The 17948-nt window shown below is 27.6% G+C and overlaps 1 protein-coding gene across 6 annotated transcripts in view; it reads left to right on the forward strand.

Annotated features, from left to right (window-relative positions):
* Nucleotides 1-16204, forward strand: part of LOC119599612 (homeobox protein orthopedia) — a 34315-nt gene extending 18111 nt beyond the window's left edge. For 2 of the 6 annotated variants that reach the window (XM_037949457.1, XM_037949461.1), the window contains 4 exons: nucleotides 13133-13337; nucleotides 13493-13618; nucleotides 14494-14654; nucleotides 14764-15165. In XM_037949457.1, the coding sequence (XP_037805385.1) occupies nucleotides 13133-13337; nucleotides 13493-13618; nucleotides 14494-14654; nucleotides 14764-15165 (894 nt within the window). Of the gene's footprint in view, nucleotides 1-13132; nucleotides 13338-13492; nucleotides 13619-14493; nucleotides 14655-14763 lie in introns of all 6 variants that reach the window. The other 4 variants (XM_037949459.1, XM_037949460.1, XM_037949456.1 and 1 more) reach the window with 3 other exon arrangements.
* Nucleotides 16205-17948: the final 1744 nt, after the last annotated feature.

A 17948-nucleotide genomic window follows, 5' to 3' on the forward strand; every position in this document is an offset into this window, starting at 1 on the left:
TTAATTTTTCTTATGCTCAATGTTGACTATGATTACGCTTTAGGTTTCCAAATATGTAATTTTATAAATTTGGACGAAGACATAAATCGCTTTATGAAATATAAGAACCCCTGCACGAACATCAGAAAAAACTTCAAGCAGCTATTATTTTTGGGCCATCCTAATGTACATGTACTATTCGTTTTCTTATTGCTGCCATTTTTACCCTCGGTAGTCATTTCTATAAAACATACATATTTCCATAGTATTCGGTGTATGATTAAATTTGACTTTATGTGATTTTCATAAAATATAAATTTTGGCTTTAAATGTAAATTATAACAGAATAGTTTATGGGACTGGCAGATAATACTATACATACACACATTCTTTTTAATTTTGATTTAAAAAATATTTCGAAAAGCAAAATTCAAATATCTAAAACGGAATGTCTGTCTGCCTTTATGGTTACAGTGGTTTTATTGAAAATAATAAAGAAGAAAGGAAAACAACAGCAATGTAATGACAACGTTTTGTCAATGTTTGACAAAAATATGTTGTGTAAATTGGTAGATTGCAGTTTATGTTAACTAGAATTTGGTTTGTTGCACAACATACTAACAAGCCAAAAACCGAGTTGTGGTTAAAAGTATTCAAACTACTAGTTTATGTATACATTTCGTTTAGAAACTGGCCACTCGAAGAGAAAAAATATTGTTGGTTAGGTTATGTGAAAAAACGACTACTATAACCGTGTTATGTTGCTCTTAAATAATGATATTCCTTTTAAGAGCATCATCAGTGATTGTGACAAACATGTACACGTTTGCTGCTATCATAGTCAACATAATATGGTTGCGACAAGTGAATTTCTTGGAATAGTGTTAGAATGATTGTTATAACCATGTCCTCCAAAATGTATTCTCTGTGTGCATATATGTACATACATGTATAGTATGTACATATGAATGCAGCATTCTAATCAATTCTCCCGTCGGATCTTTTTTGTATTTTTCCTACTCCAAATTATCTATAAAATTGGAGTCAATATTAGGGTGAGTATAAGTCAGTGAGCTATAAATCTATTTGTGATTTATTGTTGCGAGAAATTAGTCTATTAATGTAACATTAAGACAGCAATGAATACAAGCTATTTATCATGTTGTTGGGAGACAGGGTGCTTAGCAAATAAAGAACAAAAACTTTTGGCTTTTAATAAGAAAATAATCTGCAATATATTATTTTTTCTAATTTTGTTACTACAGGGATATAAGTATATTAACACTTCCTAAGGAAATCTTCAATAGTTTAATAATAGTTTAGGGAATTGAAAAACAGTTTCTTTTTCATACATTGTATGTTCGTTCTGTTCTTCTGTTGTTCGTACTCGTGATTTTCATACAGAAACACCAAATAAAAATCTTAAAATAAATTAATCATAAAAAATTCATAAAGTTGTCTTCATACACATGTCGTTTTTTATACTGGTTAGCACGTGACATTGCAACAGTTACACAGCAACATGTTGCAAATTTTAAATAAGAAACAGTAAAATTTAATATAACAACCAATAAATACTGTAAACAGAACATAAATAGAAGAGATATTTATCTTAAATCTTTTAACATCATCAAATTTGGTTAGAAACAGAAAAAAAAAAAAAAAACAAATAAAATGGAAATACAAAAGGAGACGGGGTGTACAAAAGCCTTTTTTGGATAAGTTAATTTTATTATATTCCATAAACAATTTACAAATGCTCACACATACACACTAATATACCTAAAAATGAAATAATTGTGGAAAGGCCTAACTACTCAAATACACACAATTCACTTGTAATAATACTGCAAGGGAGTAGCAGCAGGAGGAAGAGGTATTAGCCCTGTCTACCAATAACTGTGTATTTACAGATTAACTCACGTGTCAACACTGGGAACAAACATTTAAACGCACGCTTCCAAGCCAACATGTAAAGGAAACATTGTTGTGACTTATTACATGCTAAATTAAGTTTCCTTCTTTTCCATTTTTCTTCTTATCTAGCTAGAGACGAATGGCATGGGATTGGGGTTGGCTTTAAACAAATTTTACAAATTAAATGTTTGTAATGTTGGTCATTTTTATGTTTCCACCAATGTTTATTTTAATTTGGTTTCCTACTGTGCACAGTGGGCGTTATTTAATGTGTAAGATTGGCAAACATAATTCAAAGTGGATATATATATGCCAAAGGGCATACATTTCGTATACAATGATGGCATTTTCATGACAAGATTTTGAAAGCATATGTATGGGGATTACCCTATATTAAAAAGCAAACCCGAACTTCGGCAAACTTTGTTCAGTTTTGAAAGTTTGGTAAACCCGAAGTTTTTGTTTTTAAATGAAAAACATAAAATTTTGTTTAAAAAATAACAAATTTATAACATTTAAAGAGAAGTCACCATCAGGGAGATTTTTAGAAGAGGATGTTTAATGGGGACTTGGGTTAATTATGGTCTGAACTCCCTCGTTTAATTGTTTTATTATTTTTAAAAGTATTCGAATAACGAATATTTTGTGAGAATATACATACATGCACACTTTCTCATTTTTATTAAAATTTTAGACAAATTAAAAAAAAATCAATTTTAATGTTATTTCATATCAAATTTAAGAAATTAAAAATCATTAACCCTCTAAAAACCGGGGTCAAAATCAAAATTTTGAATATTTTATGTTCTTGAAGAAATAAGAGCATGATGTTGTTAGTTTGTTGATGGATATTGATAAAACTCCTTAGAAATTATTTTAATACATACAAATAATACGATAAACCAAGTACTGGATATTAATTAATTCTTTAAAAAAATAATTTTACAAAATTTCTTTTTAAAAGTGTTTTTTTAGTGTTTAAAACAAATTGGTCTTGAATTGATCCCAAGTACGACAGAGGGTTAATTTTTGAAGAAGTTCGATTCCTAGATTTCTGGATATATTTTCGTGTAGTTAGTCAAAATGTATTCATAATTAAATACACAATATTTTGCTATTTTTAATGAAGAATATTAAATATACAAAAACTTGATTTTGACCCCGGTTTTTAGAGGGTTAATGATTTTTAATTTCGGGAATTTGATCAGAAATAACTTTCCATGGACTCGGAAACGGATTACTTGATCAAAATTAAACAACACTTAGTTATAATATAATTTTTACTTAATTATTTGCAAAAATTCCCGAAATCCTTCAACTTTACATCGCAGGTACGGTAAAACTATGAGAGGTATTGAGCTCATTCTTTTTGTGTTTAATTCTTATATATATCCTTTATATCCAGTATAGAAAACTTTAAGTTCTTAAAATCCATTAAACAAAATTTTTTTAAATTTGAAAAAGGAGTTTTGGAGATGCTTTTAAAATAATGGCACTTTTTTGACCACAGACTAATCCAATTTGAACAAAAATTCGTACTAGCACATTTTATGAATCTTATATTTACTTTTATGTGTCTTCAGAATCACAAAATCTCGGGGGAAATTTAATAACTCAAACATTTTTTTAACCAATTTTGAGCTTTTCTACATTTTCTCCCATATAAACGCATTTACAAACTTTGGCGGCGATGCGCGGGCTCTTACCCTCAAAATAATTGAATAATATATTACAGTCTTCCATTTGACGTTAAAATACAACATAATTTCACTATTAGAAGTTGATTCGAGAGAAAAGCCTATTTTCGACCCACCCTATTGTTTATGTCGAATGGCTATACTAGGGACGAATTACCGCATACGTAATCATCTAACAAATGTTGATCATTTTACTCCCATCTTTGATGGTTCTTATAAAAATATTTAAGCCGACTTTTATGTATAAATTTATAGAAAATGTTGTCATTTTGGTCAAACTAAACTAAAATTTGTAGTTTAGAATAATTTTTAGTTTATGAAAATCTAAAGAAATTCTTAAAAAAATCCATAAAATATGTTTGTGATGTTTAAGTTTATTTCTCTCGGCAAATGGCGATTACCTTGACTACAAATACAATAAAAGTAAAATTTGTAACAATTCCAATCATGCATCATTCACTGTCGTAAATTTGTGTGTGGGATGGATGTTAGTTCCAAAAATATTTACCTCTTGCTATGTATAAGTACAAAGTTATAGTTGCTACTGTTACCGTTGCGGATGTTTTGAAGTCAAACAACAAAAAAAATACGTTTTCCAAAAACATCCATCTTGAAAAGTTGTTATTGCCGATGTTTGGAATTTTCAATTTGGGTCCCTAAGTTACGAAATTCAAGTTGTGGATGCTCTGCTTTCATGTGTTTGACTGTATATGCGTGTTATAAAAAAGTTACCTTTCACAAATGTATGACTGCATGAATGTTTGTGTGTGCATTGTCAGTAGCAACCGGAAGTGAAATATTTGTAAACGAGTACGTACGTAGCTTTCTTTATCTGTGCATGTTTAAAAGTTTTTCTATTATTTTTATTTTGATTTTCATATTGTTTATTTGGATACTAGAGGGAGGAGTAAAAGATTTTGTTGTTGTTAAATTCCTTTCATTTATAATTAAAAAGAGAATGACAGAAAGAGAGAGCGCTAGAGAGAGTATACAAAATCATTCACAATAGTGTTACAAATCCAAATATCAACCCTCTGTTACTGTTTGTTAGTGGGGGTCTTTGATAAAATTGACTTGCGCTGGTTGTCCTCATTTTTTAATGAAATTCTTTATAAATTTTCTATCAAGTTTATTTTTAATAAACTTTAAATAATGCCTTTGTGTTAAAAATAAAAAAAAAATATTTTGTTGTTTAGAATTCCCATTCAAAGATGCATAATTTAAATTGTTACTTTATGTTTCATCTTGAAGGTTACTAAAGTAATATATTAAAAAAATAGATGTCTCCTTTAAATTTCTATGTGGAACAAAAAACATTAGAAAAAACATTTAGGTATTTAATTTTCTGTATAAATTTGTTGTTATTTTTACGAAATTTTATTGCTCTATGACCAAAATCTAATACAAATGAACAAGCAACATAGAACAGTCGTAACAACAAGAAGCGAAAATTCTGAAATAACATTAACATTATCTTTTATGTTGACGTTTAATTTAAAATTAAATTAAAATACGATGTCATGGATTCTGATTTTATTCTTTGCAATGTTGTTGTTGTGTAAGTGTTCATCCAACTTCACATTTTGTTCGATGGGGATGTTTTGATAGAATGTGAGAGTTGGAATTCTTTCGGTTCGCTTTCTACGTTTTACTTCCACTATTTCACTTGATTTTGTAGCACGGTAAACCAATGAAATGTTATGTCAGAATAGAATTAAGTTTTTCATTCAAAATTTATCAGTATATGCTTGCGTCGACGGTACTCAATGTGAATATTATAATTATAATCTTTATAAAATTTTTGAAAATATCAAACCGACCATTTCCTTACAAAAAAGGGGAAAATGGAGCAATATTTTTAAATTTGAAAACTAATTTTACCCAAGTCTGCCACTAAGGAGTTAATGATAGGCAAAAAGTAAATTCATTCTTTATTTTGCAAAAAATTATTCAAAGATTTACATTTTTTATAAAATCACAACAATTCGTATTTGGTAGCTTTCATATTTGATACGTACATTTCAAATATGGGCAATTTCGTGTTAAGTGACCCAACTCATAAAATGGATTTGGATGAAATTTGCACCAAGGTTAGTACTATTTATAGTAGGCCAAATACAAATTTAATTTTTTTTTAATAATTTTGAAAAAAACTAAAAAAAATTTTTGGAAACAATAAAGAAATAGCTATTTCAACACCTTTGGACAATTTTGAAAAAAAATAAAAAAAATTTTTGGAAATAATAAAGAAATAGCTATTTCAACTCCTTTGGACAATTTTTGCTAGGACTAATAGGTGAAAAGTTACACTCATTTGAGCACCTCTGAGTCCAGCCGTTCTTGACCGATAGAACTGAAAATTTGTGTCTAGCCTACTATCAAATAGTACTAACCGTGGTGCAAATTTCTTCCACCATTTCATTGACACGAAATTGCCCATATGTATTTTTTAATATTTAAAACATTTACCAAAATTATTTTTTTTCAATTTCAGCGCGTAATCGTCGATTTATTCATTAAATATAAAATATGTAAATAATTAAATTTCTTAATATATCTAGCTACAAAAATTGAGTGCAGTTCTTGAAATGAAATTGAGACGCTATGAGGATGACATCCTTAAATGTCGTTAAAAAAGCGCATTAAAGAATTTTCATGTTACAACTTTTGTTGTGATTTAACTTATGCCAAAAACCAAATACAAAAATTCTCCTCAATTACACAAACAAATAAAAAACTTTTTAATAAACAAAAGTCAAGTCATAAAGTAGTTCATGAAAAAACAATAATTTTTGTCTGAGCTCAAAACATAAAACCACAGTGCCCAACAACAAATAAATCGTCATATGTAAGGGAGGTTTTTGTCTCGATACAGCTTTCCCACAGCAATAATTGCCAGGGTGCGTGGTGTTAAAATAGACGACACACTTTCGTTCATGTACACAAGTGAACAAGTAAAAAATCTGTTCAAAATCTAATAAGAATGAAACTTATGGTCTGTTAAATGAAGGGTGAACGAACAAAAACGCAACTTTCGGTTTGTGCCTGCAGAGATTTTTGTATTTGTCTGTCTGTTGGTTTTCCCTTTGTTTGTAACTTAAAATCCGTATAATGTTTGGTTTGGGAATATAATGAACCTGTTGTGTATAGAATTTAATATAAATAACCAGCATAATATTGCCATTTGATTTGTTTGTTATAGAATTATTAGATGATTATGATGATGATCACAATTATTATGACACTATCATCCTATAACAGTGGCTGTGGTATTTTTTGGGGTGGAGTGCTAATATGTTTTTTACGTCTATGAAAAAAACAGACAACATTAATTGTGCATTATACAAATTTCGAATTAAACACCTGTCATAATTATACCAACAGAAGAAAAAAGTCGATATTTGAAATCGTTAAGAGTATTGTTATGTTTATTTCGGCTAAATTTAATATTTGTATGACAAATATTTAACCTTATGAACAGTACTGCCAATTGCTTTTTGCAAAAGTCTCTAGAAAACGTCAAATTTAAGTAATACCTAAAAATTTTGTAATTTTTCCAAATACCAAGACTAGACTGTAGACTATAGACAAGACTATAGACCAGACTATATACTAGGCTATAGGTTAGACTATAAGCTAGACTAATGGTCAAACCATGATATATTAATTATAAGGTAGTGTGAAGAGAACAATGAATTATTGTTTTTTCCTAATACACTTTTATATTTTTAATATCTGGAATTTGACAAACCCCGTATGTAAAAAATATATCTTAGACCAACCTATAGTCATAGTGACTTGTGAAAAAACTTTTTCAAAATAAATAAGCTTAAAATATCGCGAGTTTTTAAGAATTTTTTTAATACTTCATTTTATAATTGACATATTAAATTGTTATTACAAATATTTCTATCTGGGAAAAAAACGACAAAGGAATCTCCATAGATGGTTAAAAATCTTAAAATTTCCCGCTAACCACTAAACGTCAAATGGGCAACAATACTTATAAACTGCAATTAAGTACTTAATCAAATTTTAAAATCATATTTATATTTAATTTAAACAAAAGTTTGTATATGTACATAGTTTTTAAATTTCTTCACATCAACTCCTCCTCCGCCGATGATGGCAATGACACTGGCTTTAAATGGTTAAATATTATTGAGAGGGCGTATTAAATTGAAACAAAACTGTCAACAACAATATTCAAACACATTAACAGCAAGAGTTCTCTTAGTATTTTCCTCCAGTTTTTCTGTTTTTGTTTGTCGTTGGCAGCAATAGCAACTGCTGATGTTTTTGTCGTAAAATAGGATTTAAAGGATAACATAAAATAAATCGTTTGCCAGTAAAGGCTTTATATTTGCTAGTGTGTGTTTACACACACATACTCACTCACATAGAGCACATACATTTACTAAAAAAAATTCACGTCGCTTCGACCATTTTTATGTTGCAAATAAACATAAAAAAATCCTTGGAAAATGAAAAGATATTGGCCAAAAAGCGATTTTCATAAACCACTCAATAAAATCTTTTAGTTAGTTTCCTCCAGCTTTTTTTGTTCCCTTTTCGGTCTCCATTGCAAAAGAAACATTTGGTTGGCGTTTTGCACTTGTTAAAAACATAAAGTTTATTGACAATTTCAGACACAAGAACAGAAAAATAAAATAATAATGTGGCTGTGTATAAAATGGCTTAATCTAATAGTGAGTTAAGTAATATTAAAACACACACTCCCACACATAGACGACATCATCGCAATGAGTTCGTACAAAATGAAAGCTTTTTCAATTGATATTTGATTGGTTCAAGTTTTTTCATAAAATTTTGTAAAGAATTCGTAATCAAACTGGAAAAATAGCAAATAGCAAATAACAAATATTCAATATTTGCTTTCATCATTGTTAACATGCAGCCTCTGTAGCCCACACTCCAGCATATAGAAAAATATCATTTTGATTTTTATTACAATTTCAATTGATTATTGTCATAATGTACGTTTTATAACTTTTATTACTGTTCTGCAATAAAACGAACAAAATAGAACAAAGAGTTATGAAAAAAAACTAATAAAAACTTTATTGAAATTGTCAACATCAATATGAAATTCAAATCTTGTTGAGTCGTACGAATTGCGAATATTGATGTCAAATATTTACTATTAATTGCCACTTTTGCAAAAAAGTTCTCAGTTAATAAATGATTGCGATTTTATACGAGTTACAATTTTATTAAATGTTTAAAATTGTATAAAATCTGAAGAGTTTTAAATAAACATTTATATTTGAAAATTTTTGGAACATGAATTAAGAAATATAGGGCAACATATCGGCTTAAATTTAAACAAGATTTTTAATAATGTTTGTATAGTCCATACAAAGGGAAGACGTGTGACGAAACCTTAAAGTTTTGATAAAATTAAACAACAGACAAGTACACAATTACACATAATTTCTAATCCATTGCATGAAATTTAAATGTTTAATATTTAAAATTTAATACCAATTTATCATTTTTGCATTCAGCGTTGAAATACAAAATCATTACTCATGACGACCCAATGATTGCTTTTTCATGTCCTTTTAACTTTTACTGACTTGTTTTGGTTTTATTTTTTTTCGATTTTATTGTTGCTGCTTTTTTGTTTTATTTTTCCTTTTGCAAGCTCATCATCATTTTCATCATTAATGCATGAGGGAGAATTCTAAACAAAAAAAAAAAAAAAAAACACTGAAAAAGTATTTATTACATACAGTCAAAACAAGAAAACAACAAAAACACAAATAAGTATTAGTCAAAATAATAAAAAACAAACATTTTTGTATGTGTGCATGTGGTGTGTTTTTATACGAATGCTCTAAACATAACATAGGGTGGCTCTTAAACAGGAGATACAAATCAGAATGAATATTTTAAATTTGATATACTATTGCAGCGACCCTAATCCACATGTACATAATGTTAACAGTTGTCTGACAGTTTTAGAAATATTCGTTAATAAATAAAAACTAAAATGCTTTAGTAGCAACGACTTTAAGTTGACCTACAGTTTGTTTTTATTTTAATATTTATTTTTACAAGAAAAGTTTTCTATTACGAATTGAACAAACTTTTAAATATTTTTTGGATATTTTAACATTTTATAAGTAGAGCTAGGCAGTAATCTATTTATTTCGTCAAAATCATCTAGCCTAGTCATTTTACTCAAACATTTATTTATTTTAATAAAAAACCTCATCAATTGTAGTCCAGAAAAAATTAGGCAAATTAATGGAAATTTTAGCACTAGATTTTTTTATATTAACCATTACTGTTAAATGGCTCAAATATTTCCACTTGTAGTTAAAATCAATTTAAAAAAATGCAAATTTCGAAAATGAGTTTTTGAAAATTATTTAAAAATTAAAGTAATTGAGAATATGATTGAAAATTTTGCAATGTTACAAACGGACTAATAAACTAAATACTTTCGTTTTAAATCAGTGGTTGAGGTTATGAAAAATTAAACATAATTGAGGCGGCTGGAAAAGGCGCGCATATATAATAATACAATAACCTTGTAACGTTTTTTTCATTTTTCATATTTTGAATTTTTGTTTACAAACACCCTTAAAAAATAAAGCGAACACATTAAAAAAAAGCGATAATTTAATGTTTTGTGAAACCACCTCATTTAACGCCTATTTATATGTATGTCTATACGAGTATGGAGCGCGATGATGGCGAGGATAAATAGAAAACAAGAGCAGCAGCAACAACAATTTTTAATGTTATGGCAATCTATGACTGGTAGAACGCCTTAAATAAGGTTATGACTTTTTTGTGTTCGGTATTTCTTAAACGGAAATTCACACCTAGAAGTCTTCATGCAAATCACGTTTTTATGACTTCTGTAAAAATCGATTTACTTTAATAATTTTGTTGAATAAAATATGAAAATATCTTATATTTTACATAAATGTTTAAATTTCAAAACAGAAAAAATCAATGCCTGAACTATGTACCTTCTATTAAGTCAAATTGTTTTAGAACAAAAATAGGAAAAAACAAAACCTATAGGACATTAAATACAAATAAGCCAAGGTCACTTTGTTATCTTCTTACACCACCGACATCAACACAACCCTTGAAATGAATCTCTTAAATATTAAAGTAATATATCGTGGCGTTGTCATTTACTTTTTTCCATAAAAAATGTTTTCGTTAATGCATTATACGGAACTTTTAACCTGCAAATAGTTAGACACAGGAATGATACAAATTTAATATACATACATATGTATGTACGTATGAATGCCTGTCCGTCTGTTTGTCTGTCACAAAAGAAAAAAAAAGGTGGATAGACAGGCAAAGAAAAGCAGCCAACTGGCACAAAATGATTCTCTGTTATAATTTAACAAGTGATGATAAATACCCGTGGGATTGTCATCAAAAAAGTACAAGTAAAGTTACTTAAACTAAAAATGTTGGGACTACATTTTGGTCTCTGCAATGTTTGCTTATTCGCAATGTGTGTTACACATACATGCATATTTTGATCTTGAAAAATATAAATAAGAAAGGCATTTTTATACAGTATTTTAAGTTTTCAGTTGAAAAATTCAAAATTTTATTTCATTTGAAAATTCGATTTCAGCACAATTTGTCCCATAAAAATTTTACTAATTGTTAAAAAATAATTGTATTTATTGTGTGAATGGGGAGTATTAAATGAATCAAAAAAGTATTTTTATTTTTAATACGCCAAAAACTTATTGTTATTTTTTCATTGAGATAAATCGCTGGTAGGAGACACATGTAAGCTGTAATATGCATATATGCGTTTTTTAACAATTTTTTAGGACAATATACAATATTTAATTAATATATACAGCGCTTAGTAGTTTAGTTCTCCAATATTTTATAATAAATAGTAACTTCCTGATCTTTATCAGTTCAGTTTGATTCGTTAGTACTATTGGATAGTAGACCAGAAACAAATTTTCAGATCTATTGGTCAAGAGATTGAAGCAATAACTATCTTAAGTCCTTTGGACAATTTTTGCTAGAACCAATAAGTAAAAAGTTACACTAATTTTAAAAAATCCTGTATGACCAAAACGTCCAATTTTGACCCCTAACTAACTCCGGCAGTTCTAGATAGATCTGTATATATGTAGATAAAGAATACAGCTGAAAATTTGTATCTGGCCTACTATCCAATAGTACTAACCTTGGTGCAAATGTCATAGAAATCGATTTTTAAGTTGGGCCAATTAACTCGAAATTGCCCATGTATGTATGTACGTTGTTTATGTCACATGATGATATCCGAAATATTGTGGGTTTAGTGTTGACCGTTAATGATCAGAATCGCTTATAAAAAATATCCAAAATTGTACTCGAATCAAAAATTTGAGTTTTTCAAACTGAGTACAAGAAAATACGCGACATATTAAAGCTTTTCATATAATTTTGTCCATTTCAATTTTTTTCCAACGTCTATGTATGTATATTTGATAAGTAAAACCATTTTGAAATGACCCCTAAAGTTGTTCCATTTTTTCAAATTAAAGCACAACTATTGATAGCAATTATTTAACATTTTCATTACAACAAAGCAAAAACCTTTTTGAAAATTTGCTTGTAACTGTCAGAGTTCTTAACAATCTGACACATTTGGTAAAAAACAAACATGTAGGCAATGTTTAAACCTCTCAACACTCAATCAATGTCCTTTCCTTTGCATAATAAACACACACACAAACTCTAATATTGCGTAAAGTTTTTCTTAAAGTCTAATTTGTATGTAGTAGAAATAACAGAAACAAACCTCAATTATCGATAGAAATTCTAATAAAACAAAAACACTTTCCTATACCTTTACATTATGTATGTACATATGTGTGTATTTGTATGGTCTGTGTGAGTATAAATTTACAAATGTAGTTTTAAGAAAACATATAACATATGAATTGTTGTTCTAGAAATCTGTCAGACAATATACTACATGCATAAATATACAAAAATACATACATATGTATGCACAAATGCGACAAAGACCATTACGTGTACAATACACGAAAACATGTTTTTATCAAGACGATACGAGTACAACTATGTATGTAAATATTGAATACTTTTAAGGTTTGAATTTACAAGACAAATAGATACATACATAGATGGTATGTTTTATGTAAATTTCCTGGAGCATAAATACATATATATACATATCTGTGTATGTACATGTGTGTCTATATATTTATATAAGAAATGTTATTTCACAGTAGTTGTTACGGTAATTGATCTTGTATAAAATCATGTTTCAGCATGTTTCATTAATGAGTCTTATTAATAAGTTCGAATATGAAGTAGGAAGAGGGAAAGGGATATTAAATTGACGATGAAAATAGTTAAATACCTAAATATAAAAAAAATTAAATATTTTCGGCTGATATATCTATCCTAAGGCTAGGCTATTCTTAGGTTTAAGTTGAAATAAATAAATATTTTGTATTGTGAATTTTGAAATTACATTATTGTTTCGTTTTGTTCAGGTTTGGTTTCAAAATCGTCGTGCCAAATGGAAGAAACGCAAGAAGACCACCAATGTATTCCGAACACCAGGCGCTTTACTGCCTTCCCATGGTTTACCTCCTTTCGGCGCCAACATCACAAACATTGCAATGGGAGAAGGCTTGTGTGGAACAGGCATGTTTGGCGGTGATCGTTGGAGTGTGGGTGTCAATCCAATGACAGCAGGTATGTAAATATTTTACTTTTTTTATATTATACAACTCTTTTACATAATGGTGTGGTATTTTTCTTTCCCTCCTTTTCTACGTTTCTTTATTTTCCTTATGACAATTTGTAATTTTTTAATACTAACAAATAATTAAACTACTTAATAAATAAAGGTTTTGGTCAACTAAATCAATCTTCTTCGCTTTCAAGTTCATTAAATAGTGGTTTAAATTCTGGTATTAATTTAGGTTCCGCTATGGGTGCTGGTAGTTATCAACATTATGGATTAAATGCTTTAGGTACGTTTAAAAAAATCAATCACACATATATATTAATTACTCCTTTAAAAATTTGTTTTCTAACATCACATAAATTAACATTATTAGTTGTAATCGAAATGTAGTTTTTTTTTATTTTTTTATTTTATTGATTTTATACATACTTTTAATACTTTAAGACAATCTAATTGCGATTTTTAATATGTAGCAACAATAAAAACATGAACAAATGTATTATAATATTATATCACGTGTTCTAAAACGAAAATTGCCAAAAATTTTCCATAACACAAAGACGACATACGTATTTTTGCAACAAAAATTAAAGAAGATTGATAAGTGACAAAATATTTTAAATTCTTTAACCCTCTTTTTTCGAAAAAATCAATCTTAAAAAAAAGTTGAATATTTTAAACAAGAAAGTTTTTCTCTAGAAAAAGTAATTACTTATGGGTTATATCTCAATTTTATGACAGTATATTAAAAAAATAATGATTATACTTAGATTATATTATCTCTAATAAAACAACAGCGACAGCAAAGGGTTAAAAATACAAGTTATAATTTTTTAACACACATGTACGAATCACGACTTTTGTTTTTCAATAATACATTTTGATTTTGAATTGTAAACGAAAAATAATAAAAGATTTTTTGGTGAGTTTTTATTTTGATATTTGCATTAAAAATTAGGATTCTGGTGCTGAAAGTGTTTAAATTGTTCATTAGCATGCCGAAAACATATGTATAAAGTAGGAAAAGATGTTAATTAAAAATTCGGAGACAAAAATTTCAAAACAAAAATATTTGTAGTGGTTTTCCATATCATAACACGCATTATAGTGGCATTAGGAAATATTTTTATAATAAATATATGTATACATCTGTTTTTTCAGGCGATTCAATGATGTACCAACATAGTGTTGGTGGCGTTGGTTGTGGAGGTAATGGTTCACCAACAGCCACAACCCCTCCGAATATGAACTCATGTTCTTCGGTTACACCGCCTCTAACAAACCAACCGAATCCTAGTCAAAATGAACTCAATGGTGATATGGTGAGTTAAAGTCGAAACATTTAGCACAGTCACAAACCTTAATGTGGTTGATGTACTGGTTAAGAAAAGTTTAACCCTTATTTTTATTTCCCTTTACACAAAATAACAGAGTGCACAACCTCATCATCAACAACAACCTCCACCGTCACAACAAACTTCTCAACAACAGCAAAATCACCAACAAACTCAAAATCATCATCAACCACCACCACAGCAGCAACAACAGCAAACACAACACTCTGATTCCAATGCAAGTAACAATAACCAGGCACACCAGCAGCAGCAGCAGCAACAACAACAGCAACAGCAGCAACAACTCTTACCCCATTGTCATCAATCCATGCAATCGCCGACAGATGGCTCTAACGAGGACGATGTATGGCGTGGTCATAGCATAGCTGCCTTGCGTCGGAGAGCTTCAGAACTGAATGCCACAACGGGAATACCATCATACTTGCACCATGCGGCTGCTGCTCACAACAGTTACGAACACCACAATTCGGTCTACTGAAATTTGCTAAAAAGCTTTGAAAGCTTTTCTGACTATGGATTTCCACAACAGGATTTTTGAAAAAACTGTATAATAAAAGTTGGTCACACAAAATGGTTGCAGTAGAAAAGCTTTCTAAGCTTTATGAATGTTCTAAGAATGTGCATTACAGAGTGGCATACAAAAATAACAATTTACTTTACACTTTTAAGTTTCCTAATTCTAAATCTTAATTTTTAACTGTACAATAATTGAAATTAATTTACGGGCAATTTGCCCACGCGTATTTAATTTTCCATGTTAAGAAAGAGGATTTGATTATTTTAATTTTATTTTTAAAAAACCTCATACAAAAGTATTTAAAATTGTTGGTTCAATACAGTTTATTTTTTCAATAATTCCATATGGCACTGAAATTATTTAGTAAAATGTTTAATAGTGCAAAATAGAAAGATTATGAATACTTTTGAAAATTTTTAAATTTATTTTTATTTTACAAAATTATATTACATATCGAACATTTACTACAAAACTGGAATAATTCAATCCTTTCCAGGAAAACGGTCATTTTTTTCTGGAAATAGATAAAAATATAAATAAGAAATACTTTAGAATAGTGTATATGTTATAGTACACAGTTCAAAAAGACCGAATTTCATGTTATAAAACGTGTGTAATAACGATTTTCGTATAGAAAGTAATTTTTAGTTATCTGGAAGGGCAGTTTAAAAATACTTAGGAAATAGGTCAAGACAACTATATGACAAATATTTTTTTTAAATAGGAAAGTCCTATAATACAATTGTATAATTGGATCAACTTGCTGCAACCCCATTTTTGATACTTATTTAAAAAAAATTGCATTATTTAATTTTAAACTGTATTGAACTTCGTTAACTAAACAATTATTTGTTTTTTCGTTTTTATTTGTTAATTTTCAAAGTGTTTTGTTTTTCAGTTTAAACAAATATAAAAATAAATTATGTAAATAATATTGATATAAGAAAGAAGTAATTAAAACCATTTAAAAATAATATTTAAAAATGCAATACAAGACTATAAAAACGAATTAAACAATGTATACGAAAACATTTAATGAATTAATTATAAGTAAAATTATTAAAATAATTATATTAATAACAAATCAATAAGTTTAAATATAAACTATACTAAAAAACATAAATAAAAATTATACGAGTTTACAAAAACAAAGAAAAATAATTATAAAATTAAATGTTTAGCAATTATTTAAAGTTTTTTTTTCAAATTTAAAATTATACATAACAATTATACAAATTCATATAAAAATATTTATGTACACATTCAAACCTATTGTAATAAACAAAAAACAAATAAATATATAAATATATATTATTTTAATTAATTAAGCGTGCTATAATACTACACACATACATATAAATAAATATAATTACAAATACAAATATAATGACCGACAAACAGACAGATATACATACATACATACATACATACATACATACATATAAACAGAAAAACTGAAAATCCGCAACAAAAGTAAATACCGGAATCTAAAAACATAAATTAAATACAAATATAAATATAAATACATGTATACGAAATAAAAATTTACTACAAGTATTAATTTTAAGATTTATACAGATGTTGTCGCTCTAATTTTGATTTGTTGTATTTTCTTCTTTGTTTTCGTGTTTTTTTTATAATTAAAATAAAATGAAAAGTATTAATCGTTAATAGCTGTAGACCCATTTGCTTTATTTAATTTATATGTAATTACAATTACACGTTTTTTTATACTAAAACTGCAAAAAACAATTTATTTTCGGGTTTTATGTTTAAAAGTAAAAGTGTGAGACATATGAGAATAACTAGTTCCTATGTATATCCTTACATATTGCATATTTGTTGTAATTTTTAATATTTTGTTTAATTTTTTTTTTTAATATTTAACATATTTTTTGCCAAAATCTAATTTTTAAAATAAACATTCCATTAAAGAAATAGTAATATGTATTTATTATGTATAACAGAATAATATAAAAAAAATATAAATTAAAATAAAAAACTATGGCAAAATGCCAATTTCAATGTGAATCCAATACAAAATGAAGTCAGCTAAGTACTATGTAATAATTAGTTTACTACATTTCTTCCTCTAGACTTAATAAAATAAACTTAAAAAAATAAAATTATACAGAAAAATTATAAATAAATAAATGTAATAGACTATGTATTGTAAAGAAATTATAATTTAAACCACTAATTAAAATTAAACATTTGTATTAAGTATTATTTAAAAAAAAAATTAAGAAAAAATAAATTTTAAAATAATTTGAATAGAAAAGTGATATAATCATTTCGAATGCATGTCATCGAGGTCTTTTGAATAACTAATAAGATATTAGGGTTCTGAAGTATCGTGTTTACATATTATGTTTGAAAGTGTTAAATTTTGGAAACTTATCGAGATATTAGCCTTTTTTTTTTTTTTGTAAGAACGAAAATAAAATAAAACAATTAAGTGTGGAATAAATATGGATCAAATAATTGCGGATATTGACAAACATATTAAAATTTTGATTGGAAACTCAAGGAATATTTATTTATTAACCAAACGCAATGAATTTTTTTTAACGTTTTATCATTATAAATAACAAAATTTAAAACAAATTGTCAAAAAGTTTCCTAAAGCTAAAACGAAAACCGAAAAAATACGATTTTTTACAATTTTACCAATTTGAGGAAAAACTTCAGGAATAAATAAGAAACATATAAAGGTTTCTAAAACTGCTTCTAGTTTTGGGGCA

The sequence above is a fragment of the Lucilia sericata genome, unplaced genomic scaffold (genome assembly GCF_015586225.1).
Source record: "Lucilia sericata isolate MDLA Ls3-8-SP2 unplaced genomic scaffold, ASM1558622v1 Contig000083F_arrow, whole genome shotgun sequence".
NCBI lineage: Eukaryota > Metazoa > Arthropoda > Insecta > Diptera > Calliphoridae > Lucilia > Lucilia sericata.